Below are 16,387 nucleotides of genomic sequence, written 5' to 3' on the forward strand. Positions count from 1 at the left end.
GTCATCAAACTGCTGTTGATGAGGAGCTGCTGTGATTGATCAATGTTTACAAATGAGTGCAGCTCTCTCTCCTGTGCTTGTCTCTGCACTGTAACTGTACTGCGCATGCGCCTTCACGTCAAGTGGCTTGCCGCGGCCTCCATTTTGCATTAGTTTAGCTTGCGAGCTGCATTCATCCGTGGTGCAGCGCTAATAAATAAAGTGCATACAAGGAGAACTTCAAGCTGAAGAGACATTTTCACGGACTAAACGATGGCTGACCCATCAGCAGACATGGAGGTCCTGGAGGGCGCAGAGGTCCGCAAACTGTCGGAGCTGAGAGTTATCGATCTGAAGGCCGAGCTGAAGAAACGAAACCTGGACACCACGGGTGTCAAAAGTGTGCTTTCGGAGCGTCTGAAAAAGGTCAGAGACTACTCACTTGTTGCACAATACAGACGCTGCATTTTAATAATACAATTACTACAGACGCCTGCGATTTGTGGGTAAACAAAGGCCCCCCTCTCAAATAATATCAACTTGATGCTAATGCTAGCTCACGAGGCCCATTGACCTGAACTGCGCGCTAGTGCTGACTGTTAGCCAACGTTTGCGCCAAGCATCTAGCGATCGTTAGCATTAAGTTCTTACACTTAAATGGCTTTTTACATGAACTACTGAATGTCACGCTGTGTGTCTATATTAATTGTCGTTCGTGGTTTTGGTTTAATCTCCATTAGGCAATCGAGGAAGAAGGCGGAAATCCTGATGAGATTATCCTCACTCCGGATTCAGCCCCAAAGAAAGCTACTCCTAAACGGACTGCCAAAGGTACAGTATGTGTTAGATGGACTTTACAGTGTGACACGACGTTTACTGGAGAGTCCTCATGGTACTGAGTGGCTGTGGACACTTAAACAGGCTGTCTTGGGTTAACACATCGCAAAAACTCACTGACTTTCCGAATGAATTGCAACTTAAAGGTGCACTGTGTAGTTTCGAAATCACCTTTGTTTTCTTTTGTTTTCATGAGTGAATAATCACACTGTCCTTAAAGAACAACACAATTACATACGGTTTTACTTTGTTTATATTTGACGTACCCTGCCACCTTTTATAGTTTCAAACAGTGTTCTTGGGACCTTATTTTCCTCTGAGGACAACTTGTTTATTCAGTTAGGGAAATGCTCAATATTTCTGAGTTTGTATTATTACCTTATTATTTAAAGTTCTTCTCCAAAACTAAATACCTTGTAAGGTTTTAGTTGATATTGATATGTGTTAGATGTACCTAATGTGCAGACTCGAGGGTTGACTCGGTACTTTTGTGACACAGTTGCAGAACTTTTTGAAGTGTTTGAATTGTGTAACCTGCCACATGTCTCTAATGGGTTGGATTGCAAAATACTGTTTGATACTTATAAGACACCCAAATGAGGACTTTGTCTGAACATATTGATTTTTCTTTTCTGTAGACACAAGGCAAGAGAATGACGAACCAGAGGACACTACTATTGAGGAGGATTCTCATGATGGCCATGTGAGTTTGCTGAACAATTTTCACATTGCTCTTAACATGATACGACTGCAAAGTTGTTAGACACTGGATATTGACGTTGACAAATGTCCCCTGTCTTTTTCAGGAGGAGCTTCAGGATGAGCACGAGAACATGCAGGAAATGGACATCCTCGACATGAACATTCTGGATGAGACGGAGAATGACAATGGGATACCAGCCGAAGATGTTGATGAGGGTGACATGGAGAATTATCACTCTGACGATGAGGCAGCATTGAACGACGAGCATGACGACAGAGCCCTGGAGTCAGAAGGTGAAGCAGGCGGTCCAGAGGTGAGAAACTAGACTATAAACATGTCAACTGATGTCTATCCTTTATTTGTCCTAATGAAATGTATTAATGTGTCTGCATTTGTATCTATTTTAGCAGATGGAGGACTCTGAGATGTTAGATAAGGATGAATACATGACATGCTCATCTATCAATATGGTATGTTCCCTATCAAATATTGAAGTTGCAGTAAAACGAAATGTTACAACTGGTCACCTTCACTGAAACGTCCCTCTTTTCTTTTTGACTCAGGATCCAGATGCAGATGACGTGAAAGAAGAAACAGGTACTGGTGAAAAATGGTTTATAAAAAGATGGAAGCATCTTTTTTACAGTGTTGAGCTTGGAATGCAAACACTTTAGGTTAGTTTCAACCAAGAAGAGAGACTGGAAGCCCAAAGGGAATTGCTGGCTTTTTGGACAAATTTGGTTAACCACAATTAATAATATCACTGGTAAATATTGATTTAAGTTGCCAGTTATGTTTTTGTAGTAGTAAAACAGCAGTGGTTAACAATTTGATGCACACTGTCAGCAATTAAATTCCAAAGGTCAGGGAGGTGTTGCAGGTGATTGCAGTGTTTCCAGGTTGCCACATGAAGATCAAGACAAAGAAGATCCATCAAGACTCATCAACTGTTACGGCTTTTTTAGGACACTGACTCAGAAATCAGCTGGATATGAAATTGCTGGACTTGAGCTGAAGTTCTGGCCATCACGAATGGACACTGGGAAAGTTCAAAGGCTGAAAGAAGATGGGACTGCAGCGAGAATCTACTGCTGTACTGCTGATCTTGTGGCTTTCTTCAGCACTGAACTCTTTGTCTGCTTTGGATCAGGTGAACAGAGTGAAGTGGTTCAGCTTGTGAAATGAGCCAAAGTGTTAGTTGCACTAGTTGTTTGGTTGTCCTCCAGCCTTTGGGTTCTTTTCCAGTCTCTCGTTAGGGTCTACTTCATCGTTTTAATACATAGCTCTAAGAGCACAGGCCAGTGGTCATGACGTTCCTAATCCAGGCCTTGCCAGTTCCTCGTTAACCATTGCTGTGTTTCAGAAGTGATTAAACTCTGTGCCATTCTATTCCTGTTAAATCCGTAGAAAATGACAAAGTAGCCGGGTCTTGTTTATCTGAGCCGCTTAACGAAGATCACCACCAGAGCCACGAGACGAGCCCTGAAGAAGAGCAAGCTGTCACCGCCGGAGGGGAAGAAAATGTGCCCGACACTGGTGCCAAGTCCGACATGGCCGCTTCCGGAGATGTGGTGAGCGACCGGGATGTTGTGGAGACTGACACCAAAGAGGTTGGGGACACGCAGAATGTCCCAGAAGAGACAATGGACGCTGAAAATGAAAGCTCTCAGGCTGTTAGTGTAAGCAAACAGGGCGCTGTGGGTGAAACTGTTGATTCAGAATTGGGTTCTAAGAAGGGTGAGGAGGATGAGAAGACAGAAGAGAACGCTGCTGCGGATTCAGCCTCGACAGTGAAAGAGTCCTCTTCTGTAGAGGGCGATGATCAGAAAAAAAGGTTTGTTGCTTTCTGTCTACTAGAAACCAAAATGGCTATCTCTGTTGCATTGGCTCCTTTGTGCTAGCAAAATTTGGATGCTCTTTTGGAGGTAAAAACGTTCTGTGCATTTGTCTGTTTTCATTTGTCATTCCTTACACCCACGTACCCCACTTGATTACCCATTAATCAGTATTGTATTGGGATTGCCATAGGGTATAGCTCCATTTATTCACTGTTAAACCACTGCACTTTGGTACATGATGGGCTGATCACTGTCAGTTATGTATTATAGCATAGAACACATAAATATATACATCTTTGTGAGGAGAAAGCCCAGGTATCCTCACTGCTGTACGTTTATGGCTTTTTTTTCTTTGTCCCTAGCTCTGAGGAAAACGATGGCAAGACCGAGTCAAAAGATGAAAAGGGTGAGTGAAGTGTTTTTTCCATGTTCGGATCCTTCAAATTCAATGGATGGATGAATGCTCATTAATTGTGTATTTTGTGTGTAGCTGCTGGAAGCGGTGCGGCAGCAAGCAGTAGCAGGAATCTGTGGGTCAGTGGTCTCTCCTCCACTACCAGAGCGACCGATCTGAAGACTCTCTTCAGCAAGTATGGCAAGGTGAGTCCATACACACTATCCCTCACGGTGCCTAGAATTAAAAATCTTTTATATTTGATCTGAAAAAATCATCTCCGTCTCCATTTCCTGCAGGTTGTCGGAGCTAAGGTGGTGACCAACGCCAAGAGCCCTGGGGCCCGTTGCTATGGCTTTGTCACCATGTCTTCCACAGAGGAGGCCACCAAGTGTATCAGCCACCTTCACAGGACAGAGCTGCATGGCAGGATGATCTCTGTGGAGCGGGTCAGTGTTGGAGAAAGATAATTCCTTCATTGTAGTGTGTTCCCTGGTTTTTCCAATTATCAAATTACCATCCAGAGGAGACGCTGTGGATCTGAGTGAATCTTAGCATTTGTAATGTTTTTAAGAACCTTTTTTATGTTATTTAACTCGGAGCTTGAGTGTCTGGTGAAGAATTACAAGTTTTGTTAACCTGATGGATTGTAATTACACTTGACATTCAGTCCTAATTTGATATGCATACACAAAGGTGTCCAGAGGGATAAGGCGAGCCAGATGAGTGAATAAACATGTCCCTGTTTAAATATTGTAGGCTAAAAATGAGCCTGCCGGGAAGAAGCCAGCTGACAAGAATGACACCAAGAAGTCTGGTGACAGGAGACACTCCTCTGACTCCAAGTAAGACTGCCTACAAGCTGCTGCATGCTCAAGTAAAGTCTCTTACTAAAAATGGCCCCACCGGCTCGGTAATTTTAGCCTAGGATGCTTTTAAATATCATGGCTGCATCCATTTTTAGCATGGCTTGCCCCAGTGGTAACCTTTAACCATAGCGGTTAGAGGCCAAGACTGAGTAAGCTATCAGTGACAGAAAAGTAAACCAGTCATTGGATTGTTGTTAAAAAAAAATTGCTGATAGTCTTGTTAATATTTTCAATAGATCTGAAGGAAAGGACGAGAAGTCTGAGGGAGAAGGAAAAGATGGCAAAGGTGAGAAATGTGGGATAATTTCCAGCTTGTGCGCATCAAGTAATTTACCACATTTTCTTATATTCTGAATATCAATTGTATTTGTTTTGACAGGGCGAAATGAGAGGACTGTAGTCATGGACAAGTCCAAAGGAGAGCCTGTCATCAGCGTCAAAACCAAAAGCAAGGAACGAGTACGTTAACATTCACCCTATAAATCCCCATATTACCCCTATGAAGAGACTTGTCATTCACATCTGCAGGCCAGATGTTACTTTGACCTCCAGATACTCTTCCCTAACTTATATTTATATATTGTTTCTGGCCCTCAGAGCTCAAAGAGTCGGGACCGCAAGTCACCCAGTAAGGAGAAGAAAGACATCCTGTCGTTTGACCAGATCAAGGAGCAGAGAGAGAGGGAGAGGCAGAGACAACGAGAGAGGGAGATCAGAGAGGTGGAGAGACGCAGATTCACGTAAGGATCGTGCAAAAAATAACAGCCTGAACCTACCATGAAGCAAAACAGATGACATTTGAAGCTGGGGGATTGATTTTGGCCATCTTATTTCAGTGACCGGGACCGTGATCGTGACAACCGTCCGGATCGTGAGCGCGAGCGAATCCGTCTGTTCCGGGAGAAAGAGGAGAGGAAACACTTGATGCGGAAGAGACACTGGCTGGAGGTCAGTATTTCTGCCCACTTTTCCTACATTGTTTTCTCTGGTGCAAATCTTAACCTGTAGAATTCATTTACTGTTTCCAATTCAAGTAATAAAGTAATCGAAATATCTGTTCATCAATAATTTTGCTTCCAAGTTTCCTCCATTTCTCACAAGTTTGATAACATTACAACAATGGAATTGAATGTTACTGAATGGTTTGATTTCCAGGCTGAGAAGCAGCGCCTTGATGCAGACCGCATGGAGCGTCAGTTCTTGGAGCGGGAAAGACTGCGTATTGAGTACGAGAGGCGGCGTGAGCAGGAGAGGATCCTCAGGGAGCGCGACGAGCTGCGACGGCAGCAGGAGCAGTTGCGTTACGAACAGGAGCGACGCTCCGTTAAGAGGCCGTATGACATGGATGGCAGGTAAATAAAAACAAACCTAGTGTAGAGATTTTAAAAAGAATGATTAAGTGGATTTATAGCTTAGCAGTGGTTCAATTCTGTTGGCTTCTATCAGTATTAGAATATTGCCAACTAGAAGATGAGTTTAAGTACTTTTGTATGTGCTGCATATGCAGAGAATGAACCTCATTCTGGATGTTGTGGCCTGCTTCTGTTTTAGGAAAGATGACTGGCCTGATAAGCGCATGACCATGGATGACCGTTACAGCCGTTCAGACTTTACTCGACAGGATCGTTATCAGGACTTCGACCACAGGGACCGGGGCCGTTACCAAGAAGACACGATGATAGACAGGCGTGACAACACTCGTGGCATCGGTGCAGACAGAGATGGTCAGGTAAGAGGAACAGTTTGGACTCTTTGAATCAAAATAGGAACACCAATGTGTTTAACTGTTTGTAGGCAATGTGATGCCTAATATTTGTATCAAGTGCATCATGAACATGGTGTGAGTCAAACTTTCTTGCGTCTCTCCTTGCAGCACTTCTCAGACAGGTCAGACAGACATGGCAGAGATGGCAGAGACTCTTGGAGTGGAGGCTATGACAAACGCGTTAACCCCAGGTGAGTGCCAAACTGAGTTCACACTGGCTTCACCTCAAGCCGTTTGAAAGCCTAAACAGTCAAGTGCTGACAGTTTTCCTGAAGGAGGAAAAAACTTGTACAAATGATTTTTGTTTGTCTTATAGGGAAGGAGGTCGAGACTGGGACTCCAGTCGGAAGATGGATGGAGACAGACCATGGCAAGGTACACATCTTGAAACTGTAGTTTGTATCCTACTTAATGGCAATAGACTCTGGTGCTATAAGTGCTGTAGTCTTGGTGCATGTGTCTGACGTTTTGCATTTTTTGTTCCAGCTAGAGACGGTGCCATCCCAGGCCAGAGCCACATGACTCGTGGAGGAATGGCAGGGTGAGTATCGGCTGGTTTAAAGCCTAATTTTTTTTCTTTTAAGCCAGAACCAGCTTCAACTGCAGCATCATTTATTCATTACTGATCGTTGTGTCTCTGCGTTTCGTTTATTAGCAGCCGCGGTGGCTACATGAACACAGGAACGTCTCAGTCCCTCTCCGGAGCTCTCAACAGACAGAACCAGCTGATGCAGGGCAGCGGACTGCAGGGTGGAGCTTTTGGTCGACGCTACTGATGCACGTCTGTCTGAAGACGATAGTGGGACCGTGTGAGTAGGTCACCTCATCAAATGAGACCTACTCGGTTTTGTACATGTTTTTAAATTCAGAATTCTTTTTTGACACAGTTCCAGTTCATGTTTGACGGATATCTTTTATTTTTCTGGCCGCTTCCTTTTTTTTTTTTTTTCCTGTTTGTGATGTAGTGATCTCCCTTGTGTTTATCATTCAGTCACATCTTCCTTGTTTGCATAACAATACTGTCTGGTTGCAAGAAAATGTTGGCCCGTGGTGGACCTCACCAGTGTTCTCTCTGTACCCCAGTTTGTCAGAAGAGCCTTATCCACGTTATTCTTTTTTTTATAATAAGCCAAGATGGTTGAAGTTGTGCTGCTGAAGAAAAGGTTTTTAAACCACATGTCACATTCTGACCATTCTTGGCTACGTTTTTTTTTCTCCTAATATTTCAATTAGTGCTTTTTTTGTAAATAGTATTTGATTTGTGTGATTGTTGGATTATGGTAATAAAAGCCCCTCAAGCGTGTATGTGTTCACAATCTATTGATTAAAGTGTCCTGTATGCTGTTTGAACTTAAGTTTTCTGTAACTCAAATGTGTTTTTACTTTTTTGCATAAAAGTGTTATTTTATTTTGATTTCTTGTTTAGTTGCCATGCTCAGTGCAGTTGCAGAGAGTATCAGCTACTGGTGTCTCGTGGGGCTCAGTTGTAAAAATTTACAGGGTGAAATTGCCTCCCACAATAAAAATATTTTTCATTTTTACGCAGCGGTGTTACTCAAATGCTCACAACGAATGTTTTTTAAATTCACACTGAGCACAGAAACTTTAAGGTTTTTGCACTGTCATGATGAAACATTAAAACAACTATCTAAATTTCAATAATTTCATCAGAGCTCTGTTGTCAACTCTTAACCTGATTAGGATTCAAGTAGGATTGAAATGACTAGAAAACGGCTCCCTCTAAGATTTGGGAATGCTCTGAAAAACAATAGTTGGATATGATAATGTTGCTGCATCATAGAAAACTTCTGATTGATGAATAACAGCCTTAAAGTAAGAATGTTTAGGAAGTGGATAGAGCGCAGCATGATTACCAGAGTCGGGAGCAGTACTCAGAGCTTGTCCTTAAGCAAATGGCAATACTACCATGTAGTGAAAGTCATGCCTTTAAATTTTTACAAAAGTAAAAATACAGAAGACTTACCATCAATATATTTAAAGTACCAAAAGTAAAAGAATTCATGTGGAATAGCATTTCAGAATAATATATTATTGGATAGTTATTGATACGAGAACGTGTTCATCGCTTTAATGATGGAAGCTGATAAAGGTGGTTTAACTATTTTTTTAAAGATATTTGTTAGTAACATTTTGTAAGCTAGTAACTTAACAAAAATATTAACAATACTAAACACATTCAGCAGGTCGCCATCAAGTGACGATGATTCTAATACTTGTATTGTAACATACAGTATGGTCGGTATTTGCTGTTCTGGTGCCATGAAACATTTCCAAATAGCAGAAGTGTTAGACAACTTGAAGTCGAGTGATGGAAGAAGATGTATTTCACATGACTTGTAGACCTCCAGTGAAGACTGATGAAATGGGGTGAGAAGCTGTCGGCTGCAATAGTAAACCCAGTGGGAGGCCTGGGAGAACTGGTCCGAGTCCAACAACATCACCTCCTGACAGTGACCTCAGTAGGAGTCAATGTTGCATTTATCATTCTGTCAGCAGAATAGCACATTGTCCAACATATTTTGTATCGCAACAGGAAATGATCTTGACTAGGATCTTGACCTCTGCGCTCGTAAGTCATGACTAGCTTTGTCTTCGATATGATTTCCAGATATAGCTCCTTCTTCACTCATACTTCCTTGGTTCTTATCTATTAGCGTCCCCAAGTTCCTCTTCAACAAATGGAGTTCCTCTCTATCAACAGATACTTTCCTCCTACAACACCCTGCAGCTCATTCGTCATGAAGCACAAATGATGACTCATAGTGTGTGTTGATCACTGGGGAAGTGCTCAACATCCGGCTCAGGTTGTAATTTGAGTTTAATTGAAGTGAAGTTGAAGGTGTATCCCAGAAAAAGCGTCCAAAATCCCTTAAAAACTTTGTAACTGAAATGCTGTGGTCAAACTTCAAGGTTTGGTTTGGACATGATCACGAGTCAGTTACGTGTTTTGTGAGCTTTGAGAGAAAACTTGATCATATTGTTTTAAAAAAGTCTGAAGAGACAACATTAAACAACTAACGATGGAGGGACAGGTTTTGCCTGTCATGACTAGTGATGGGAGTTATGGCTCTTTGTATTGAGCCAGATCATTTGGCTCAGCTCAGCATAAGAACCGTTTATTTGGACCTACTGTATGTGTACACATGTATCATTTCAATTATTCAATGTCATTATAATAAACCTTTTAATTTCCAGAATACCATAATGCTACATCACGTTTGGTAACCACAACATGTAATAATGTTTAATAATGCGTCATGTCATTTATGTTGGTGAAGAACCTTTTACACATTTCAATAAAGTTTCTTTCCAAAAACTTCCCCAACCTTCCTCTGTCGTTTTCCTTTTGTCCACTAGAGAGTGGTATATAACCATAAATAGGAGATTAAACTGGTCTTATTTATTTACAGAATATTTAGATGTTATTAAGCAGATTAATCAACAGTTAATTAAACTGTAGAATCAGCAGATATACAACATTTTCATTGCAAACAGCTGTGTGTGACAAGAACTCTTGCAGTCAGTTGGAAACGACTGACAGCAGTGAGTAAAACTGACAGGGAGGATGGGGCCCTCGAGGACACGACTGTTGGGGATGAAATCAGGACATGTAGCAGTGACCCCTTGACTGGTTCATATCTTTTCTCCTCTCGCTAAGACAGACCGCTCCACCACCGCAAATAGTCCACCAGATGTGGCACAACGAACAGCCTAAAACAGCATGTCCACGGCCTCCGGGCAGAGGGGCGCACAGGCTCCGAGCTCACCTGGATACACACTCAAAGAAAGAAAGATGTTTATGCAAGCACACACACGGTGAGGTCAGCATAGAAGGAATGAACACACACACACACACACACACACACACACACACACACACACACACACACACACACACACACACACACACACACCACTGATCCCCAGGGCCACCTCCATGCTGTGTAACATTATAACCCAAATTCCTGCCTTTGGAAAGTAACTGTGCTTATTTTCTCTGATGTCTGTCCAACTGAAGTGTCCTCCATGTTTCTACGTTGGTTGTGCCTTCCGTTCTCTCTGGGTTTATGTTGGATAGTCACTTGGGTTTATGACCTTTTGAGTGGCTGTCGATCATAAGATGGATTTGGCTACTCTGACTCTAGATTTTACAAACTGTGATGCATTTTGCTTCACTCGACATTTTCTAATGTCACAAACAAGCTTTCTCTCTTCCTTCGTGATGGTGTGTGGAGCTATAGCAGGTAATATGGCGACTACAGCAGGTGCCAGAGCTTCACCTGCGTCCTGTACGTGAGAAACAGACAATTCACATCATATCACACAGCAGGTTATCGGTAAGGTCGCATCAGTGGCAGTGCATTTTAACGTTAGAGCGGCAGCAGGGGAGCTGAGATACGGCTGAATGTGTGTTGTACACTCGTGGGCATTAGCTCCTTTGTATGTTGCTCAGCGAGGTACCAGACCTGAGACCACCACAGGTGGATCCACCAGGAGCTCCCTTGATCAGCTGTCGGAAAACAAAGCTGAGACAACATCCTTATTATGTTTCCAGGGAACTGAAGCTCAGAGAAACAGCTTGACCTGCAGGGAGGAGAACGAGATATGCAGGGCTTCATTGTTGTGGACCATAGATAGATGATCCTTCATCTGGTGGAAGTCTGCAGCTAGAATGATAATCCTTACTCTTTACCCAGACTTCATGTCGGACTGCTGGGCAGTGGCATGATGGGAATGTTGCAAACTCTGTTTTCTGGCTGCCAAAGACATCAGGCTCAGACAGCAGCCATGCTGATGAAAAGAGAGCGAAGGCCAAATCTGAGCCAAGCTGGGTCATTGCAGTCCAAGACCTTATCATGGAGAGGTACAACTGGAGAGTCAGACATCAGGGGGATGCTACACAATATAAGCAAACTCTGTCCCAAAGTCTTCATGCCTGACCTGAAAATAGTCTTCGATGTCCTTCTCAGGGTTCAGTTTGTTATTTTCTAATGTCTGGTTGCACAAGAAACAAAACACATGACTTAACGACTTCATAAATCCATTGATCAATCCTTTGAAATGTATTCTCAGGTAAGATTAAGTTGGGAAATAATTCAAATAATTTAGGAAAAGTTAACTGGACTGAACGTTGCGCTGCCTCAGCCCACATTTGCAACCCCCTTCTCTCTGCTGCCGGGACAGACAGACGCTGGCACCGTCTGGATGAGCTGAAATCAAACAGTTATGAAATGTCTTCTCCCTCCTGACTTGGGACATCACTGGAGAATTGAGAAAGTCGGCTCACACCAGACTGCCGCCGACTGCTGCATGCACAATCTTTCTTTAAACCGACTGAACGCTGCAGCATGACCAGCTGCCGTCATGAACCGAACATAGGACTCATTCATGCTTCTGCTCTGCTGCATTCCTCTCATAACACAGACATATAGCCATCCACACACATGTGTAATAGCACTTATGTAATGAACAGGCATGAAACTGTGATGGAAAAAAACTGGAGAGACCCAACTGAGCACAAAGAGTTACTGGAGTGTGTGTGTGTGTGTGTGTGCATCGCAGCCTTCACGCATCCATATGTGTGTACATATGTGTGCATATCACAGTCAGGACTCTGTGAGCATCCATGACAAATGTGTGGAGGCATTCATTTACTCAACAGCGTGTGTAAAGGACAGTTTAGAGTGAGCGCGCAGCAACAGATGTTTGGCCTCCAGTTCGTTCCTCTGTCTATTTGTGCAATATATGTACAGTACATTTATATATATATATATATTACATATGTCAGACATTATATAAGGGGGAGGGCTGATGTTTCTGGCTTCCTTCCAATCTTGCGTGGTAAGTAACACTACCAGCTCTCATATATTATTGGCAGAGTCAGACCCTCACTGAGATCACTTTTCTGGGTTTGATAGCAGTTAAAAGGCTCTGCACAGGCAAAACGGCACATATTTTTAGGCATAACGTCAATTGATTTTCTTAAAAGACTATTCGTGATAGACGCATTCCTCTTGTCAAAACATAGCGCCTACATTCCCCTCATGCCTTATCTCACTGCCTGAAAGAAAAGTCCTCAGTGCTGCCATAAGGTTTGGAATCTGTGCATGCACTTAGGTTTCATGTATATCTAAATATATGTTTATATATGTCAAAGATGATATGCTGTAAAAGGTCATGAACAAAGACAAAATGGCTCACAGCGAGACCACAAAGGTGATTTTATCTGCTTTTTTGTTTGCAAAACCAAGACGCATGCAGGTCAAATAAAACAAAAATAATGTTTAGTTTCAACCCAATTTTTCTGGAAAATCACTGTTAAGTTAACGTTTCTTTATGCTGCAACTTTCTGTTTGTCTGGGTAGAATTTTCTGCTTCTCATGTGTCACCACATTGTGCTTGTGCTCTGCTTAGGTTTAGACACAAAAACACTTTGCTAAAAATAATGGTTTGGCTTTAAATACGCAGTTTGGTGTCCACAATCACGGATGGAGATGGAAACGTTAGCTGCTAACATTATATCCTGGTGACTCGGCTGGTTTGTCTGGACATTTCTGTACATGTTGCATTCTACGTACATCAGATAATCTATAAGTATGATCTAAATTGTATATTTTGACACAGCTGGAGGACCTTTGTAGATGAGTCTTCCTGTGAAAGTGGTTCACTTACTGGAAAATGACGGCTGAAAGGTTCATAAAAGAGGCACACACAGTTTACAGTGAACAGTGGATACAAACAAGAGACACGCTCAGTGTATGTTAGATATAAACACCCAAACGTCCTGTGCACACACACGCGACTCAATTAACTTCCTCGTTAAACTGCCGGCACAAGTGCATAACACAACCTCTCCATGTCACCCTTGAATAGAGGGAATAAAATACTGCTTCTCTCACTCACTCACACACGTCTCCTCCTTCCCTCTTCTTTCTGCACTATTTTACGACCTGACTGTTTCTTTAGTAGGAGACTCGTAAAAGACTGAACCCCCACTGAGGAGCCTTTCTTTCTCTCTCCCCTGCCCAGCAATACTGTTTCCTCCTCTAATGGATTCTGAATGGACAATTAAAGCTCAAATACACTCTGATGTCGGCTAATTAGGGCTTTCTCTTTAACTTGCATACCACTAAGTAAAATGTGAAACCATCGCCTGTAATTGGCGATTGGTGTTTTTTGTTCTTTGACATTATTTATTCTCTCGCTGGCATTCAAGGTCTCAGCTGAATTTCCTGAAGGTCTTTTCATGTCCTGATGTGTCTGGCAACTGATGGCCATCAAACAGAGTTGAAACATTCAGATAAAAGGGAACACAGTGTGTCAGTGCAGTGAAGAAAAACAATGAATGGATGGCCTTGCGCAGACCACAATGTGCAAAATAGAAGTTAAAGAACTGAGAAGAGGATGGAAGTGTCGCCCTGGATCAAAATCAAGCCATGTTAGCATTAAAGGAGACATATTATGCTCATTTTCAGGTTCATAATTTATTTTGGGTTACTGCGAGAATATGTTTACATGCTTTAATTGAAAAAACACATCAGTTTTCCCATCCAGTGCTGCAGCTCTGTATTCCCCCCCATCTGAAACGCTCTGTTTTAGCTCCTGTCTCTTTAAGGCCCCCCGTGTCTCCTCTGATTGGTCAGCTCACACACGCCTGACCCAGCACCGCTAACGACAGCAGAGCAGCTGTGCCAAATCAATTCTTACATGACAAACTAGCAGCCACACGTGAATTATGCAAATGTGTGACATGGCGACGTAGTGTGAGAATTAAAAGCGGGATGAATGACGAGGCGTTTCAGGTTCAGTGTTTTCTGTGGGAGAGAGGAGCTTCTGTTGGTGTGGACTTTGACCTTTTTAACTTTCAAGATCTTTTACATGCACAAGAACTGACATAGCACATTGCAGGAAAGGAAAAAAACGAAAAAGGATAACAGGTCTCCTTTAAAAGTCACCAGAAAACATGAAAGTCAGCAGCTCTCACATACTGTACACACACTCTGAAACACAGTGAGGCCCTGCAAGCTACGCCGACAAGAATATTTATGCTGCGACGTCCTGTGAAACCCAATCCATGTTTTCCTTTTCCCGAGAATCAGCCTTCTCAGTGAGTCATCAGAATGAGCGTTTATGTTGAGGATTTCACCCTGTGAGAGTGTGTTTGCACGGCTGCTTAAACACATGTTTAGAGATTTACGTCTCACTTTAGGAGAATTTGTTTGAGCTCGGCTGACTGTATGCTGTTATTATTGTGGGACCGAAGTAACACCTGTGACTACACCTGCGTAGACGACACACGTAAATACTGGAAAGAAGAAGAGACATATAAGGAAACAGACTCAGTGTATTTGTGAATAATTTAAATATTTGCAATCAGCAGATGCGTGAGGCGGTTTGCGTGGCTCAACACTGATCTGCTCTGCTTTTGCAGGCTGCAGCCGACATCATCTCACGGCGGAGTAATGTGAAACAAATGTGCAGCCTTTCAGGTTCGCAGGAGAAAAAGCAGCAACAGGAAAGTGAACAAATTCCTCCTCAGCAGGAAATCACTGTTCTCTCCGCAGTGATCTTTTAATTTCCTCAGCGGGTCTCGGGGTCAAAACAAAACCCTAATTGGAGATCAAATGGACTGAACGACATTAAACCAGATCCGTTTACAGGCCGAAACACCACAAGCTGTCCGTCCGTCTGTCTGAGTAACCTCCTCACAAACTCCTCCTCCATGCTGCCAAACATAATTTTGATGAGTGTGCCAGGGTGTGTCTCATCTCATACAGGATATGACATGTTTGCCCTGTAGTTTATCAGTGCGAGGCTCCCATGGGGTCAAGTGCATTGAATACAGAGATCGGGACGAAGATCACAGGCCAGAGGATAGGCGTTGCTCTTCTCTTTAATCGCTGGGTTGGGTCTGTTGGTCAGGCCATAAGCAGCACCTTCCCGACAATCATACATGCAAACGCACCTAAACATATATATACTTGAACATGTGAGATGAAAGCAACAGCAGACTATATTTAGAAAAGGCAAGTACTGAGCAGCAGATGATTACTGAGGACGGAAAATGCAGAAAATGTTGTTTGGTGAAGGAGAGTGAACCTGATTCTTAGCATTTAGCCTAATGGACTCTGGAAACATATACTAGCAGTGACCCAAAACAAAATTTTGAACCCGAAAATGAGCATATGTCTCCTTTAAGTTTCTATTTCTGCACGGTTGAAGCTCTTCCATCTGTGTGCGTAGTGAACTTATAGAGGAGACCATAAAGGAGACAACACAGCCTTCCTCCTCAGTCACGCTCCACATGTGATATCTTAATCCAAATTTTATTTAGTTTAGTTGCTCTGCAGGTTTTAAAAGAATAATATTTTTGTACGTTAAACAAACTAGCGGGGTGGCATCTCACAGAGCACTGATTCTCCGAAAAATGAACGTATATCACGTTTAAAAACATGGAAAGGTTATCCTTTAATATCAAACATTATGTGGTACTCAGGTTCTGACCTGAGGTAGCACACTGAACAACAATATTGTGATGGAAAGATATCTAGGCTATAGGTCAGTCTTGTTTTATAGCCTCAGTTTGGAGAGGCGTGAAACGTTCTCCTGCAGGTGTTTTGGACTGAAAATCATCATAAAACTCAGACACATTTCCCTCGTGCCTGTTCTCATCCGACATGTGTCTTTGATTTCTCTGCCGTTTCTGAGCTTCCTTGGTGCCCCCAAGTGCCGCAAAATGGCTCTCACTGCCAACATAAAGTATGCACAGAGTGTCTGAACATCTTGTTTTCATCACACACGACATGATAGGAGACCGGAATGTGCTTTTTTTCAACATTTCTTTTTTATTTTAAACTTCTCAAGCTTCCTATTTGCGTGCAATCCAAGGGCATGGGTGAGTACATTGTGGTATCATTTGTTATCCAGCTGTGCTTTGTCTTTTTTTTCTTTTTTTTTTTTGAGTCGCCCCTCTCCCACCAA

At 42.6% G+C, this 16,387-nt stretch overlaps 1 protein-coding gene across 2 annotated transcripts; it reads left to right on the forward strand.

The window, feature by feature from the left end:
- The first annotated feature begins 125 nt into the window (after positions 1-125).
- On the forward strand, positions 126-7,688 carry safb (scaffold attachment factor B). Of its 2 annotated transcripts, none has more exons than XM_084355373.1 (21): positions 126-405; positions 720-810; positions 1,455-1,519; positions 1,623-1,832; positions 1,927-1,989; positions 2,083-2,116; positions 2,927-3,353; positions 3,720-3,763; positions 3,848-3,957; positions 4,051-4,200; positions 4,511-4,596; positions 4,857-4,906; positions 5,000-5,079; positions 5,218-5,360; positions 5,457-5,568; positions 5,776-5,972; positions 6,172-6,349; positions 6,494-6,576; positions 6,702-6,760; positions 6,872-6,926; positions 7,041-7,688. In XM_084355373.1, exons 1-21 carry the CDS (start codon positions 253-255, stop codon positions 7,159-7,161), a joined length of 2,511 nt encoding a protein of 836 aa, XP_084211499.1. In that variant the 5' UTR covers positions 126-252; the 3' UTR covers positions 7,162-7,688. The 2 variants fall into 2 exon arrangements, with proteins under 2 accessions (XP_084211499.1, XP_084211500.1); XM_084355374.1 differs by having other exon boundaries at positions 1,930-1,989.
- Positions 7,689-16,387: the final 8,699 nt, after the last annotated feature.

The sequence above is a fragment of the Pagrus pagrus genome, assembly GCF_965226575.1.
Source record: "Pagrus pagrus genome assembly, chromosome: 6".
Lineage (NCBI taxonomy): Eukaryota > Metazoa > Chordata > Actinopteri > Spariformes > Sparidae > Pagrus > Pagrus pagrus.